This window comes from Strongylocentrotus purpuratus, unplaced genomic scaffold (assembly GCF_000002235.5).
Source record: "Strongylocentrotus purpuratus isolate Spur 01 unplaced genomic scaffold, Spur_5.0 spur5_scaffold_5, whole genome shotgun sequence".
Lineage (NCBI taxonomy): Eukaryota > Metazoa > Echinodermata > Echinoidea > Camarodonta > Strongylocentrotidae > Strongylocentrotus > Strongylocentrotus purpuratus.
The window spans coordinates 19,953,405-19,971,597 of record NW_022145611.1 but is presented as its reverse complement, the minus strand read 5'-3'; the positions used below and the strand labels follow the sequence as shown (position 1 = coordinate 19,971,597).

At 35.9% G+C, this 18,193-nt stretch overlaps 1 protein-coding gene across 1 annotated transcript; it reads left to right on the top strand.

Moving 5' to 3' along the window:
* Positions 1-197: 197 nt before the first annotated feature.
* On the top strand, positions 198-18,119 carry LOC576225 (regulator of microtubule dynamics protein 1). The gene is made up of 8 exons (XM_776554.5): positions 198-665; positions 2,836-3,013; positions 4,139-4,250; positions 4,920-5,056; positions 6,052-6,129; positions 8,798-8,950; positions 15,951-16,031; positions 17,416-18,119. Exons 1-8 carry the CDS (start codon positions 310-312, stop codon positions 17,464-17,466), a joined length of 1,146 nt encoding a protein of 381 aa, XP_781647.1. The 5' UTR covers positions 198-309; the 3' UTR covers positions 17,467-18,119.
* The last annotated feature ends 74 nt before the right edge of the window (positions 18,120-18,193 follow it).

Genomic DNA, 18,193 nt, shown 5'->3' with positions numbered 1-18,193 from the left:
ATATTTTTTGTTTTTGTTCAACGGTTGGAAACCACCCCCCCCCCCCCCCATGGATCGACACACCATACAGGTAGATCACGTGAGATGTTCGAAATCTTAGGGAGGAGGGGAGGGGAGGAGGGGGAAGGGGTGAAGTTAGTTGGCGCGCGTCGGCGTCGGAGCTTCCTGGAGTTAGTATTACACATGCGGCTTGCCATACTTTACTGCGGAAATTATGAACTGTGACCTATCGAACTCGGGACGGGCAAATCATTGTTTCCTCCTTTTCGCTTATAATAGGCCTAGACTCTGGTGCATTCTGAATTTAAAATGCTGAAAAATCTTATGAACTGGAAGGAATTCGGGCTTGGCCTTCTTGTCGGAACAAGTGGAACGATTATCGTTAATCACTTGGTAAACCGTGCTCGTGCAAATGAAGTGCAGCAGCTCACAGTCGCCATCAGGGAGCTTCGCAGGGAGTGGCGGGAGCTGCGGGCAGCTCTCCCGGTGCCCGTAGATGAGGCGGATGGTGAAGTTAGGAGGCGAGGACGACCAAGAACACCGGGAGATACTCGGCCTCGAAGCCGGGGCGGTGGTATGAAGAGGGTTGGATCAGAGATTATATCACTGCACCAAAGCTCAAGCGATGAAGACGAAGATCTTGACTTTGAAGAAGCTAATGAAGGGTGAATATACTGATCTATCGTTTACTGATTAGCTTTAACTTATAAGTGCTTCTGATGATGTGATAAACCTAAATAATGATAATGAAATTAGTAAAGACTTGAGTAATGATGATGTCTTGATGATGGTGATGATGGTGGTTGAATAGTTGAAGAAAGGGAAAAATGAAGTTGGAGAGTCCAGCCGTAAATGGAGATATTAAGCTGTGAAGCTTATTTATTCGATCTGTAAAGACAGATAAAATAACAATGACAGATTTAGTATATCATTCATGTTACACAAGAATGCAATATATAATCCAAATTATCGGAACAAACCAAGTAACTGTGCCTATAAAGATTCATTTAAAGACATTTGCTTTTGTTCTATAAACTGTCAATCTTGACCTCGTCCTTTAACTAACAAAAATCCAGAGTAACCAATGGTTACAAAACCTTATGCATTTTCTAATATGCATTACTTTCAAATACTCATACTTTCAGAGTTTCTAAAACCGACCAGACTTTCCTTTAAACAGATCACTGCCAATTTGCATGAACCAAAATAACTGTAAACATCTTTATCTTGCATCCATACACAAGCTTGATAATTCTCATCTATCTTCACTTTAAATGTGCTATATGACCTTCGACTGACTTTGACAGGCACCTAATTTGCATATTTATGCTCGCCTAAGAAAAACTGTCTTATAAAATGACTTCATACAATTTAACCCTGTTTGATGAATTAAACTTAAATATCTGACTTACATAAAACTTCCCAGTAATAATCTAGAGATTACACTTCAATACAAAATAAACTATCTGGCATAACTTGTAATTTACACCTGTAATTTACATCTGTAATCTACTCCTGTAATCCACACATGCACTACAGCAAGCCTTTCAAGTTACATTGTTAACTCTTAAAAATGATTTAACACTGTCTTTCAATTCTGACTCTAAATACAATGCCAGAGGTGCAAATTTTAACCTTTCACCAAGTCAATAAATAGTGTCTTGCAACTTTTATGCAAGCTAAATCAATTTCCAAAGACCAACTTTTGTCACCCAAACAAACTGCATAAAATCCAAGGTTCTATCATGCACAATTATAAACATCCTTTATCTTCAGGACTTCTATAAATATACACTGTTTACTTTATAAATGACATAAAACAATATTTGCCTAATATTGTAATTCTGTTTTGACAATTATCATTTAACTGGAAAAACACAAGACGAAAAGTACGTGTCATGGGCGCGGCCATTTTAGGTGCAGCCATCTTGGAATTAATGCCACACGTGCATTATGCAAATGAGTTAATTACAGTTCTTTAGAGTCCGTTTTACAGTTCAACTTGAATCTATCTTATTTTCCGTTTTATGAGTTCACATACCAGTTTATATTAATCTAAACACTCACTTCTGTGGCGGGACAAAACTTCGTCGGGAATACTTGAATGGCAACTGACGGGTTAACTGGTAAATGAGTCAAACTGGACTACATTTCTGACTGTGCACTGCGTTGACTGAAGAACATGGCGACAGTGCCGAACTTAACCTATGGTAGCTTATAAGAGCAAAAAAAGAGAAAATCTAAACCAAGCAAAAATCATCGCTCGGCGAAACATCCTCCCCACCCAATGAGGGAACTTTCCTCATGAAAAACATTAACATTAAATTAACACTTGCTATATTACTGTTCGTAGCCTTCAACTGGGTATACTGAATACACTTCCCCAACGCGAGCGATGGTCCATTTTCCACGTAACGTGTTGGCGTCAGCCATCAAAAACGATATCGTCGACACAAAAATTGCGACGATCAATGTTCCACTTCCATCTTGGCGTCAATAACGGGAGCACGTCTCTTCTCAAACGCTGCCAGAAGGCGTCTGCAATCCGTTGGATGAGCTCTACTCGATGCCTTGGGTTCTTGGTTTCTCGGAACGGCTCTTGTGCGACATCACTGGATGCACATCCTAACAGCATCCTTTCACCATCGCAGAAATCAGAGTTCAACCATGTTTCAGTGACACACACAGTATCTATTTCATCAGAAGTAACTCTCACTATCAAATTTAAATCTCCATATTTGAATTATTTATATATTTTATTTTCATGTGAGACAAATATCAGCACTCAAATATTGTTTCATAAACATGCAACTCATTTTGTAAATTGCCACACAGATTCACCACTCCAGAGTACCCGCTCCTCTACAGAGATGCTCCTGAGCAGCAGTTTCAAAGTATAGCAGCAACATCAGAGGAGCTTCAAGAATTCCTGGAAGAGATAGACAAACTCTTTGACGGTTCTCAGTCCGAACACCAAGAAGCCCTCCGAAGAATGCTGGCAAAAGAGTCTCAGGTACTCCCTCCTCTAAATAAATTAATAAATGAGCCAATAAATCAATAAATTTTGACATTTTGACCTTTATTTCCATCATTATGACAATATATACAAAGATAAAAGAGATGGAATATCATAACAGATATAAACAAACATTAAAATTACATATAAATTGACATAATAACAATTCAAAATACAAAGAATATATGAAAGTATAAATCAAACTAAAAATGGACAATGGCGCATCCGTTACAGCCAATAATAAGGCTCGACAATAAAGTGCAATAGGTGCACAAATAATAACATAAGCTGTTTGAAAAAGGAGAAAATGGAATTGCATTTTTGTATGAGAGATGTAACAAAAAATTAGTGAATTTGTACTGAAATTAAAATCCTAACGGGTTTTAATACATAATTTCTGCTCTTTATTCCTGTGGAATTTTATTAGTTCCCTTATATTGGACCATTCCCACTCAACATGGTAATTTGAATTTGATTTGTTATTTTACAACTAATAATAATACAACTCTCAGCACCGTACAGAGAATGCAATAGATTAAGATGATATTTCGTAGTCATACCATCTTTGAAGCATTAGCCAATTTTGTGGTTTGCTAAAAATATGCCTTATTGTAATTATTGTTTTTAATGAACAAAAGAAATTCTTTCTAGCCAGAGACAGGAAGTAAACAGAGTGTAAGAATGACCTTGTAGGAAGTCACTGATTAATCTGATTATCAGCCTGCATTCTCCCTGCGTTCAGTTCTTGACTTGAGAACAATGCCCCCTTCCCCTTCCTCTTCCTGTCTTGTAGAAATAGTGCTTGATGTAAAGTTTGAAGAAAAAAATGAAGGCTTTCACCAACAAACAAACAAACAAAGCAAGAACATGAAGCTTAAATGTTTGATTTGCCATGATACGTAACCGTGGCGCAAATGTTCTTATACACATCTCATGTTATTTTAATAATCTGTTTAGATGTCTTAGTCTTAAATACTTATAAGTAGTATGATTTTTTAAAGTTTGGGGAAGCTTTCAAAATAAAATATATGCATTACCCAGTGTCCAAACATATCAATATTTTTAAAGATAATATAATGTTTTGAGTGATACGTGTATCTTTATCCCTTTTTACCCCTTTAGTATCTATCGAAGTCAGAATTCATGTGGCGGTTAACGCGAGCTAAGATCTTAGTCTCTGAAGTTTGTAGAACTCAAGGTGATGATGAGGAGAGGAAGAGACTAATATTTGAAGGTAAGGTATTAAAGACCTAAAAATTCCAACCACAAGGGGGGGGGGGGGGTGGGGATTTGTATGGTGTAAAAGTCATTTTCATTATCATTATCTTCATCATCATCCAGGCTATTATCATTATGATTGGCTTTTATGATTAGTTATTATGGATTATCAACATCTCATCACCATCATCGATATCATCATCATCTTCATGATAAAAATGTACGGTAGTAATTAGTGATTTGGCTCTTGAAAGCTCCAAAGTGCTCTGGTAAAATACTTCAATATCTCTGTGAGAAAATCACACTTATACAACACCAAATCTTAAAAGAGCTACTGCGAACAGAAATATTTTTTATATCGTCATCATTATCATTCATCACTATCATCAGCATCATCATAATCTTTGCCATTACCATCATCATCAGGAGGAAAGACCCAAAGGTCCCAGTCACTCAATTTGCTTTTCGCCTCACAGGCACATGTGTGACAAATATTTAATAATAGCAATAATGATAAAAGCAGCAGCAGCATCACCATGATTATTATGATCATCTCCATCAAGATCTTCTCCATTAGCAAGATCATCTTCTTTAGTCATCCAACTCTATTATTTTCATACTTGCTTTTACCACATAATCATCTTGAAAAATCTGTGAATGATATCTCTCTTTATTCCCCTCACAGGAAGGGACCATGCCAAGCGTGCAATAGATCTCGACGAGGACAGTTCTGATAGTCATAAATTCTATGCAATCACTCAGGGTATCATCACGGATTGGGTGTCTTTCTCTGAGCAAGCTACTCTCGGAAATGAATACAAGGTAGGAGAATAGGATATCAGGGCGTGTTTCACAAAGACTAAGTTCGACTTTAATGGCAGGCTGTTCATGCCACTATTTTCTCTCATCATTTACTGGCATCGGTTTCTCATGGGACGTACCAATCGTAGTTACAAATCTACAGAATTTACATTTTTAATTGAGAGACCAATGGTGAGAGCAACCAGTGGCATGAATGGCCTGCCATAGTTAAGTCCAACTTTAAGTCAATCTTAGTCTTTGTGAAACACCCCCCAGGAGGTCTTTTTTATTTTCCTACAACTTACTATATAACCATCATCTTCTCTCCATATTCTTATCTAATTTCACCTTGTTTTCTCTTATTTTATTCATTTTTGTTTTTTCCTCCTCTTGTATAAATTCCTTCATAGAACTCCTCATCTCTTTCTGCCTCTTTTACTGGGAGGATGTGCCAAACCATTATCTACTCTGGAAATGTTCACTTTAAGTTTTTGTTTAAACCGAGTAATAATAAATGGATATTGAAAATGAGACTTTATCTAGTTTATATACACTTAAGAGAAGTCTGTAGTTCAAATCTGGACCTCTAATTTTTCAATGTTAACATAGCTATAATGCACACAGACCCCTCAAAGTCTCAACATGGACCCCATAGAATAAAGAGTTACATGGTAGTGTTGAGCCATGTCTACTCCAATGACAACTTATTCAATTTGAATCAGTTTGGTGAATTCTGTTTTTGTAAAATTGAGAGATGAAGCTGATGAGTACATTACAAGAAACAATAATTTTCTTATACAGTAGGTTTGCGGTTGCACCATGTATTAAAGAGAAAGAGAGAGGGGGGGGGGGTTTAGGGAGTCCTAAAAAGGACTGTTGGTAATCTCCCCTCTCCCCCCTCTCTCTCTCACGGTGCAATTGTAAACCTACTTTATATCTACATTCACCATGCAAGCCAATATTTGTAAGCAGCATTTAATAATTCTCTTTTTCTCTTTTTCTGCATTATTCTTTAGAAACACATTGGGAGAGCTTTGGAATTAAAACCAGATGAACCCTACCTCAACCATCTTTATGGCAGGTTTCTTTTCAATGTAAGTTCCTTCAAAAGGATCAGTAGAAATTTTGACAATATTTTTGATAATTATTTTTGAAGTTTTATCTCGCTTGCACAAAGCAGGAGCAAGGCAGGAGCAAGGCGTAAATATGTGCTCTTTTTCTGATGATGGATGCGTCATCATTTCGGTTCAATTTTTAGGACAAATTAGATTTAAGAAAAATGTGTGTCCATATTCTGTGAGACTTTTACTCTAGGGTTGTTGATCATCAAATATGATAATGAAATTAATACAGTTTAGAAGTCATAGGGCAAAGGTCAATTGAGTAACATTATAATTTTTTTTTATAGAAAATGAGGTTTAATTCTTGAAGATTATTTTTTTGCCATGAAACTTGCACACAAGAATGATTAATATGTAACCAAGGGAAGAAGCATTCCCAATAGACCACATTACAAACAGAAATGCTATGCAGAACTCTACAGTGGTTGTTTTCAACAATCCAAAAGCTTGCCAGACGGTTGCCTATAACCTTTCAAAAGGTGTACATCAGGATAGTGGGGTTATATCAGCAGCCTGTGCTGAGTGGTCTAGTGGATGCAGTGAGCAGAAAATTCCAGTGGACAATGTACACTACAGTCTATTACAGTCAACATTATATTAACATTACATTGCAACATTTGCACCTGTAATAATAACAAACACCCTACAACTCTCAACTGTATTAATGGCCTTAGTTATTTAGCATTTATGCCAGGTTTTTTCTGCTGGCAGTAATCACTGACGTGCTGTGTGGCCTGTTTTTCGACTCAAAAACAGTTTTTAGTACCTTACACTCATGAGCCTTTACAGCCATACGGTGTAGTATTGTAGTAAAATAAACCCCCTCCCCCAAAAAACAAATACAAATATTATTCTCCTTAGGCCTTATAATAACAAGTACCAAATGGTAGAGAACATGGCATGAGAGCAAAAGTAAAAACAAACACACAGCTCAGATTATCTCTTGATATAAATGCTTGTTAAAATTGAAATCACTTTCAAGATAGAAGATACAAGGTATTTTATTTGGTCTTTGCAAACAAGTTACATAGAAATTTGGTTTCCACTGGCGTTACAGTAATATTCAAGAAAATACATAATTACAAGAAATAAATACATCATGTTTATAGAAATAGATGAAATGAGGAACAAATACATGCAAAAGATAATGAAGCAACAAAAGTGCTCATTGGTACTTCAAATCATGAGTTTCAAAATTAAGCCTTGGTCATTGGTATTTCAAATTATAATAGTTTCAGTATTAACTAATTTCTGACGCAGAAGTCTAACGTTTAACCTGTGAGTTGAATTTATGAACAGAGTCGGGTACAAATGAATATCTGAATCGTGAAAGGCTGGTTGGGGTGTGGTGAAGTCGGATACCAGAACGATTAAATGAATAAAATAAATCAAGTGGATGGGTATTGTCTTTCATGATTGCACAGACCTTATCAACAATTTGCTCAGTACAATGAGACTCAACAGAAGCTAATTCTACCCCAATTATGCGCTGTGCTATTTTACGTGGCCTGAGAGATTGCCAAATGAACATAATATTGAAAAACAGGACACTCTTTATTATTGAATTAAAGAACAGGGTCAGGATTGTTGCATCTATATGGAAACTTGTCAACTTTATTTTACGCAGAAAAAACAACCTCTTGTTAGCTTTCTTCTCAACCGATTGTGTGTTATTTCTCCATGATAATTTGTCATTTAAGACAGTTCCAAGATATTTATAGTTTCCAACCTGTTCAATCGCCTCATTATGAATGATCACATTCTTGTGGTCTGTACCTTTTCAATGGAAGTCGATTACCATTTCTTTTGTTTTGGTTGTGTTTAATGTTAAGTAATGATCATCACACCAGCGAATGAATTTGTCTACTTGTGAGAAATAATTAATTGCCTGCTCAGACAAAAGAGCAACAATTACGGTGTCATCAGCATATTTGAGTACCGGTATGCTACAACAAGAAGATGAGCTTACACAGTTGTATACAGTGAAAACAAAACCGGGGATAGGAAACACCCCTGAGGGGCACCTATGTATGAAGTCACCGTAGATGACTGATGACCACCCGCCTTTACGCACTGTGTTCGACCTATCAAGAAGTTGTGAATGTATCTAATCAATCCAAGGTCTACATTCATTCTTATCAACTTATGAGCCAGACAATGAGGGGCAATAGTATTAAAAGCACTACTAAAGTCCAGGAAAAGCTACGTCATCCTCCACACTCCTGTTCGGTCTGTCCGCAAATTGAAAAGGATCCATAATTTTTTTAGTTTGTTTAAAAAAATATGTCAATAACCGATCTCTCAAAACACTTCATAATATTCGATGTCAAAGCTGCAGGGCGATAATCATTTGGTTATTTTTCCTTTGTAATTTTTGGAACTGGAACGATTGGAAATTTTTTCCAAGTATTGGGTACCAAACCAGAATAAAAAATCATCAAAAACAGTGGAGGGACATATAGTAAGCTGTGTGATTCTACAATTTTGAATCCTAATTTAGGGACTAGGGGTATTATTATTCGATCTAATAAGTCATATTGCTTCATAATTGTGCATCAATATTGTGAGGAAAAAAAAAATCAAATATTTAATAAATAATATGAATATTTTCTGATAAGTTGTCTCTTCTTGCAAACTTCAGATTGCCAACTTAGGCTGGATGCAACGCAAGGCTGCCATAGTGATGTTCGGTCTGTCCCAGAGCCTCAGTCTAGATGACGCCCTCACTTGGTTCGAGAAGGCAGAGGATCTTGGGCCGGGCTTCTCCAATCTCAACCCATTCTATTCAGCAAAAGTGAGCATAAAACTGATTTTTGTTTTCTTCATCCAACGATACAATTAAATGTATACATGTAGCGAGCTCCCTTTCAGATATTTTGGTGAATCAGGCTAATTTCATGGTTCACTCATACCTGCCAACCCTTCCGAATAACCTGGACTATTTGGATTTTCTGGATGTTTAGGACCTGAAAATTCAGAATATTCTGATTTTTCAAAATTTCAATTTTCGTTGTTGTATGTTTTGTTTTTTGTTGTTCTTGAGCCAAATTAAGCATGTTTTATCGTGTGCCGCAATTTGAGAATTCACGTATTGGGTGCGTTGAATGGCTGCATGATCGAGCAGCGAATTTGTATTCGCTTTTTTGTACAGATTTACCGCGTATTGCCAGTTGCACTGCTGCAAGTGCGATTTCTTATTTTGAAGGCATACCGTGCCAAAAATTCCTAATTCTCATTTTTAAATGTTGGCAGGTATGTTCACTCCTCCCACCCCCCAACACATCACTTAGCCCTGTATAAATAAATAAAAAATGACGGAACTAAACTGCCCTTTTCATTAGTGAAAGGTGTTCAAAAATGTAGGTACTAATTAACTTTTGAGAATTGGTAAAGTTAAACACCAACAAACTAAACCCTCTTGTAAGTTTATTAAATGGCCCAATCATAAATACAATTTTAAAAGCAAGTAGCAGGCTAGAAAGCTTGAACTATTACCCCAGGTAAACTAGGGCTTGCACTCTAAATAGCTCGCAATCTTACTTATAATTGGATTGGTTCAGGGGCCACAGATTTTTTTTTTTAAGGGGGGGGGGGGTGGGCTGAGCATGCAAATAGCTCCCTCCCCCTCTGCTCATGAAGACTATGAATTGGATGCTTATGCTCTGTAGCTCTGGATAATTCCTTGAAAAGACATTCATTGATTAAAAAACAGGGATTTTAACAATAGAAAGATAAGAAAACTTTGAATAATGAAAGTGAGTTTGGGAATTCTAAATCTCATGCAGAAGAGGATAATAAGCATTATAAAATTGGTATATTTGGAGAGAAGAAATGCAGCAATGCCAACTCAGCAATCACAACCCCTCTCCCTCCCCCCCCCCCACAGCAGTTTGAATATCCATCGTCCTTTGGCACTAGGCTTCACACTGTAAGTGAATGTGCATCTAAACATACATGATACATTACAAATAGCTTCAATTTAGTTTTCTAAGTTCGGACAGAGATATAGGTGCCTTTTCTCTGATGGTGATGGCATTTGTTGTTAAGTTTTCAGGTGTAGATTTCTGCAGTTGCTGTAATTTGAAATCTGCACAGCAAATTTGTATCGATCTTGGTAGAAGTCATCCTTATGTCACCCATTTTCAAATGAATACCTAAATTTAACTTTTTCATCACATTGAAGTTCACCGCTACTTAATGTACGGTATACATGCATTGAATATATATGTAAACCACACTCAGAAGAAATCATCTATAGGCAAAGAGGATCTAAATTTAGTCCAATAGGGTGCCTACCAATTGTATTTGTCATTGTTCATCAAATCCAAAGACTGTCTTGATTATACAGGCAGGACAGACTGCCTTTCCATTGTTAATGCTTTTTGTGCTACAGGTGTTATTTCATTTCAACACAACAGTATTACAGGATTAAATAGAGTACTTTGTGTCTTGTCAGAGTAATTAGCATACTTTTCACTGGCAGGTGTTTTGTCACTGTTATGGAAGGAGGTTGTGAATAAATTACTGGGTTGGTTAAGCATCATTCTAGGGCTTTATGCATGTCACATTCTTTGTTATTGTATTGGTAGAGAGCTTCTGAATGTATTTAAAGGTTGGTTGTGTCATCTGTCATGGACCTGGTTGTGTCTATGGCAAGACATGCCAGGTTCTTTGTTATTGGAATGAGAGTCTTTTGAGTGCATTGCTACTATGCTAGGGCAAGGCATGGTGTATGCTTGTGCAGTGTGGCCATTTTGCTTAAATGTGTTCTGGCTATAATGGTTGTTGCAAGGTTTTTATGGGCACTGCTTTTCAGAGGGCAAAGCTAAGATGTCAGAGTAGATAGCCTGCCATTCCAAACACACTGTAAGTGATATTTTGGTTGTTTTTATCCAGTTTGATATGAACAAATTTTAAATAGCCATTCCTGCTGAAGTAGAATCTCTTCAAACAGACTCAAAGTAGTAGTATTGTTGCTGTTTTAAGAAAGTTTAATATGAAATTAAATATGAGATGTGTAGCCTAGATTTTTGAGCAAGAAGATTGTCTGTGTTTGATACATGTATATACATTGTAGGAGGTTATAGCTAGGAAAGTTTTTGAACATGATGAAGATTTGGTTATCAGTTTGTGACATCATTGCCTCTTTTACTTTACCTTTACCGCAAATACTGGAGGAATGCTGACACAGCAGTCGAGCTTCCAGGTCTATCTTCTTGGTCTTTCTTCTTGGTCTTTCTTCTTTATCAATTGCTTTATTTATTTTTATCCCATTAATTTCCCTTTTAATCCCCCAAAACTTGATTTTCCCATGCCTTTCCCCAAGTTATATGATTTGTATCATATTGCGTGCATGACATTTCACAAAATCTTGTATGATCGAGCTTTCAGAATTGCACTATTTTCTGAATATTGTTTATTCATAATTACGATATTGATTTATATATAAATGGTTTATTAAAATTATTATTTTTAATAATTTTGTTTAATGAGTAACAACAAAATTAATAGTGGAGCCGGTTGTCCCCCACAATGCATTTTTTTGTGACGTAGGGTCCTCACAACACAGATTTGTAATGTAACCAAATTTAATGCATACGTCTTTGTGAAGTGCCTCGATACAAACTATTTCATTCACCTGATAAGAATAACAGTATTTCAACAGTCAGAATGCATATATTAATGTTGCTAGGTAGGGCAAGCCATGATGTTTGTCCTACCTGGCAACGCCTAATGTTGCAGTTCGTATTCTGACTGTTGAAATACTGTTATTCTTATCAGGTGAATGAAATAGTTTGTATCAAGGCACTTCACAATGACGTACAGTGTATGCATTAAATTTGGTTACATTATGAAAATAGCCTATTGTCAGAATGTATACTGCTGGCACTTTCGTTGTGAGGAGCATACGTCACATCCGTGCGGCAATTTAAATATTTTGCTCAAAATAACCAAAACTAAGATCACTCTTAAAAATCACCTGATTGAAGTACGCCAGTGATATTTGGCAGTTTTAACCTTTGATTTACGGTATTTACAACCTGCTATAATATTTGAAAATTGAAGTGGACTTGGGCTTTAACTGATTTTTATGCCTCCGCCACCGAAGGTGGTGCCGGAGGCATCATGTTTTCGGGTTGTCCGTCCGTACGTCCGTACATCCGTCCGTACGTCCGTCCGTACGTCCGTCCCGTTTGACCGTTATCACAATATCTCAAGAACCATTTAAGATTTAAACTTAAGACTCGGGAATAGTATTTATCACCATAGGAAGACGATCTGATTAGATTTTGGAGTACGTAGGTCAAAGGTCACAGGTCACAGAGGTCAACTTATGAAATTCCTTGTATTGAGTTTGTTAGCGCGATATCTCAAGAACCGTTTGAGATTTAAACTTCAAACTTAAGGATAGTATGTATCACCATAGGAAGACGATCTGATTAGATTTTGGAGCACGTATGTCAAAGGTCAAGTGTCACAGAGGTCAACTTATGAAATTCCATACATTGAGATTGTTATCATGATATCTCAAGAACCACTGGAGATTTAAACTTCAAACTTAGTGATAGTGTGTATCACTATAGGAAAACAATCTGATTACATTTTGGAGCACGTAGGTCAAAGGTCAAGGGTCATAGAGGTCAACTTATGAAATTCCATACATTGAGATTGTTAAGATATCTCAAGAACCACTGGAGATGTAAAAACTTCAAACTTAAGGATAGTATGTATCACCATAGGAAGACGATCTGATTAGATTTTGAGCACGTAGGTCAAAGGTCAAGGGTCACAGAGGTCAACTTATGAAATTCCATACATTGAGATTATCATAATATCTCAAGAACCACTGGAGATTTAAACTTCAAACTTAATGATAGTGTGTATCACCATAGGAAGACAATCTGATTAGATTTTGGAGCACGTAGGTCAAAGGTCAAGGGTCACAGAGGTCAACTTATGAAATTCCATACATTTAGATCGTTATCGCGATATCTCAAGAACCACTGGAGAATTTTTACTTCAAACTTAATGATAGTATGTATCACCATATCATAATATCTCAAGAACCACTGGAGATTTAAACTTCAAACTTAATGATAGTGTGTATCACCATAGGAAGACAATCTGATTAGATTTTGGAGCACGTAGGTCAAAGGTCAAGGGTCACAGAGGTCAACTTATGAAATTCCATACATTGAGATTGTTATCATGATATCTCAAGAACCACTGGAGATTTAAACTCCAAACTTGTTTAAATTGCTCTATGGCGGAGGCATCATTTTCGACTGCGCGCAGTCAAAATTCCATCTAGTTTCCTCTATATTAGTGCATCCACACACAAACATATTACTATCAATATAACTTGGATGCTGGTGTGAGGAAATAAGATTCTCAGGGGGAAAATGGGAAATTTATATTATCAGTATAAAGAAAACAATTAGTGGATAGTGAGCCAATGACATCACAGATTCATGAGTGAGTTGCCAATTTTTGTCTTGTGATTTCCAAATTTTTTCATGTCATTAAAAATTCATAACTTTCGTATTACTATTATTAGATTTTGCTCAAACTTATTTTGATTGTTTGGATGAGTTTGAAAGTAAGTTATTTTTGGAGTGGAGTCTTCTATATTTCTTCTACTGTTCTAACCTTCTAACATGCACAAAAATCCTGAAAATTTCTCAAACCACAAAGATATTTATGGTTTTCTTTGAAGGCATCACTATGCGACAACCTCTATTAACAGTAAAATCTCCCAGCCAATATTTGAATTTTCCCAACAGTTTTTCCATGAAAGGGGAAATCCTAATTATTGTAATGACGACAATAGAATAGGTCACTAATATCAATCAACCTTGATGCTCGATAATAGTGGTACATTGTACATACATTGTAAATGGGTAGTTTAGGGTTAAATGGGGTTAATTTATGCTGAATATCTGGCCCTGTTGTCACAGTTCCATGTCGGCTGTTTTCTGCTGGCATGGATCTCCCCTGTCATAATGGTGGCATTTTCGACTCGAAAACAGTTCATTTATTGGTTACATCTTCAACATTTTCTGGTGATGTCAAATGACCATTTCATGAATTATTTTTTACATCATTTACCTTACAAAAAATATAAGGTTATTATTCTATTAAATAATAATAATTTATGTAAACAATTTGAAGGCTATTTTTTTTTAAACACCAAACTTGTTATCCTGTTACACCAGGGAGATAATTTTTATACTACTGCTCATTCTAATGTCAGCATCAATACTGAGAAAGTGGAGAAGTGCAAATCTAAAGGGTACATTTGTTTTGTGGATTCTCCCCCCCCCCCCCAATAACCTTTCCACAAAAATGACCCTTAAATCAGGTTCAGGTTTGGTGGCTTCCGAATGGCACAACCCTGTCGGAACCAAATCTGCCGAGTTCCCCCCCCCCAGCAATCCCTTTGATAAAAAGCTTAATTTTTATTGCTCATTTATCCCTTTAATCATTTCCGGGTCATTTCTTTGATAAAAGGTCAGTTTGTTACAGGTAAAATTGGCAGATATTCAGATTGTGATTTTGTTTCATCCAACCCCACCTGGCACACCCCATCATCACAAATTATAGGCATACACCGACGGGTAATTCCGCTAGTATATATAGGATCTCTATGGGCATGCATCAAGTTTAGTGGACTTGCCCTTTAATTGTTATTGGTTGATATTTAATTTAAAAAACTAGTTACTCATACCAATAGTTAGTGATGGAGTGTTATGTACCTGCTGATATAGCTGAACATAAGAATTTTATAACTTTTTTCCCCTTTCATTTTGATTTGTTTGAATGTACCTACGTTAATTGCAGGGAATAACTCAAGGAAAGTATTACCTAAGTTGGCCTGTTTACATTTTGGATAAAAAATGTAGCTCAAAAACTGTTTAAAAAAAGCCAAAATAAAGCCAAACCATTGTGTATCATGTGTGTTAAGATGGCACAATCACTTATAGTGAGGAGCCTGAATGCACTGTTAATTAAAACCCCATAAGTGACATAACTACCGAGGTGAGTTAAGTGTTGACATTCGACATAAGATATAGAGTTTAAAAACTTGCTAATATTCATATTGGTGTTTTTAATCATCTGGGATAGGGACATGGTATGAAATGTTCCTCCTCTCATTTGTCGTCTATCATTATGCCTGAAAAACAGATTGCTAGAAAAGAACTTCCATGGGAGTCAAGTTAGGTAGTAGAGATGATTGAAAATTAATTAGAAATTAAGAAAACTGCTTTCTGGCATTGCACATATATTTGTAATTAATTTAGAGATGATAGGAGCAGATCCAAGGTGGGGGGGGGGGGGGGGGCAGGGGGCTAATAGGACCACCATACCCCTCTATTATTTGATTGTAATTGATTTTTTTTTAATGTATTAAAAGACCCCTACCCCTTTCCCTTTAAATAACCTTTATTTTGTCGTTGAGTGTTTGATCTAAACTCAGCACTCCAAAATATGTAACATTTCTTTGCTTGGCTTGTCAGAATTTTGTGGGGGATTAGATCCTCACTTTCCAAAATCATGATCAGATTCTAAAAAATGTGATGAGAGCACTCTTAGCAGGTCCTTTCTTCTTAATTGGAATCCGTCTATTAATGAATTCAACATTCATTTTTTTTTTTTAATGATTTACTTAAATGCCTACAAATTAGTTGTAAATGGAGATCAGATTTATATTATTTTTTAATTGAATTTTTACATTGCATTATTGGTGGTAAGAGACTCTTGTTAATGTATAATCTCCCCTTTTTTTTTAACAGTGTTACATTGCCAAAGGACAGCCTGAAATAGCAGTGGAGTACTTGCGCAAGGCAATATCCTTTTCCGGTAGCAGTTTTGAGGTATGTACAGGTACAAGGGGGTATTATGACGTATGAAGTCTTCATTGAATGATAATAATGTAAACAAGATTATATGAGATGAGCAAGTACATTTGGTAGAGCAACTATATATTGACCATATCTTAAGCTGATGTGTAAGGTGTTGTATCATTTAATTTGACAAATTGCGTTCTTAACTTTATAATATTTTTTGCACAGACAGGCATTTTATTAGCTTTATAGGGCAATTGAACTCTTTATATAGTAATTTCATTTGAATGATAGATAAATAAGAGAAACACAATGGTGAAAGTTTGAAATGAATCAGATCAATAATATGAAATTTATGGATATATATATATTTGAAATATGAGATCACTAAGTTTAAGCGAATCTCAAATTGGCAGTTTGGTCAGTGGATTGTGATGTACAGTATTGCTTGAAATAAAGTAGACACATGCATTCACGCCTACTTTATTTCAAACAACACTGTAGGTGCAGATAAATCTCCCATTTGACGTGTTCAAAAATTCATTAATATTTCTTTTTCTTTTATAATAATAATAATAATAATAATAGTGGCTACTTGTATAGCGCACAGGTCCACCTTTCGGTGCTCATGGCGCCTTCTTCCTTGAGGCACAATTCTAAACATATCATAGCATAGTATTATAGTTCCTCTACAGAGAAAAGACCCTCCTGAGTCATAAGTTTTTGAAACATTGAAATTTTTAGTCATTTTGTGTGTTGGAACAACGAGAAAGTTGTCCGACATTACATTACAGGGACATTACTGATTCAGCCTATTTGAAGAGCCATATCTATAGTGATTACAACTTTGATAAATTCATAACCTTCTCAATTTTTGTCTGATTTCATTCAAACTTTCACCAGTCTACATCTCTGATTTTTCTATCAAGGTTAAATTTCCTCTTAATATTATATCAGAGTTTTACTTTTCAGAAAGTAAAACTAGCAAAAAATCAAAAAAATCATGAATTTTACATTTGAAGTTGAGTATTCAGTACCAACAAATGTTTATATTTCTGTGCCTCTGAAAACATGAATCATAATATTATGTTTGTGTTACCTGTCCATTGATCTATTCCTCCCCCCCCCCACCTTCTATAACTGCAAATACTTTGAAACCATTTAAGTATGTAAAACCATATAAGGATGAACAGATTGGACTTCAAGGTGTTGCAATAACTTGAGAACCACTACAGCAATTTTAACTAAACGTGGGTCAAGTATATACATTTATTTACCTTTTTATTTAAACCATGAAAGAAAAAATTGTTTGGTGTCACCTGATACCTGTCCAGCCAATAGGATCCTCGCAAATAAATACCCTATTTTAATGTCACTTTCATCTAATTAATTTTTGTGCTTTCTCTCCCTGCAGGAAAATGAAGTACGGCAAGAGGCGGAGGAGCTTCTGCAGAAATACGAGTGAATGAGGGAAGACTCGACAGAGGAAGTGGCTCAACTTGTACAAAACCAAGAGATGAAGGATTCATATCATTATGCAAGTCCCAGATCCCCCATGTATTCATATGTATAGATGTCTTTTCCCCCTTGTCTATCATTTTTATTGCTCTTAGCTGATGCAACGAAAATTCATGATTTGATTTGAACAAAGTCATTTCATTTTCACTATTAATCAATATTTGTATTGAAGTGTGATGAGCACCTGTTTTAGTGACCACATTTTTTTTCTTCCCTTGGGTGGTCGCTATAGACAGAAATTGAGTGTCATTATAGAAATGGATATCCATGTAACTTTTTATAAAGGGGACTCTCAATCAGAGGTTTAGCTCAGATCTTTGATCGTTTGAATCAAGGCCAAAAAGTGAGAGATGTATGAGGAAAATATGACAAGACATAACAAAGTTATGGATTTTTAATTTATCAAGTCTAAATAGTAAGAAAATTGAAATCTATTAATTTTAGTGTACAAAGTAAATGGAGCTCAAAAGTAACGTCGCAATATTTAATTCATACTGTAAAATATTAGTTTAATCATAAATTTGCTGTGCAAATCCAAGCTTTTTCGTCTCATGTGACCACAGATCCTCACGAAGCAATAGCAATTGTATGTGCTTCCCAGAAAAATCAAAACCGAGAATTATCAATGTTTTATCATATTTGTAAATCTTAGATCCATCTCTTTTATTTCATGC

What these genes read in the sequence shown, in the direction of transcription:
- LOC576225 (XM_776554.5), top strand. Translation starts at nt 310, where the DNA reads ATGCTGAAAAATCTTATGAACTGGAAGGAATTCGGGCTTGGCCTTCTT. An exon ending in TTTGAAGAAGCTAATGAAGG is followed by an intron (nt 666 to 2,835) that starts GTGAATATACTG and finishes ATTGCCACACAG; the next exon opens with ATTCACCACTCCAGAGTACC. An exon ending in ACCCATTCTATTCAGCAAAA is followed by an intron (nt 8,951 to 15,950) that starts GTGAGCATAAAA and finishes TTTTTTTAACAG; the next exon opens with TGTTACATTGCCAAAGGACA.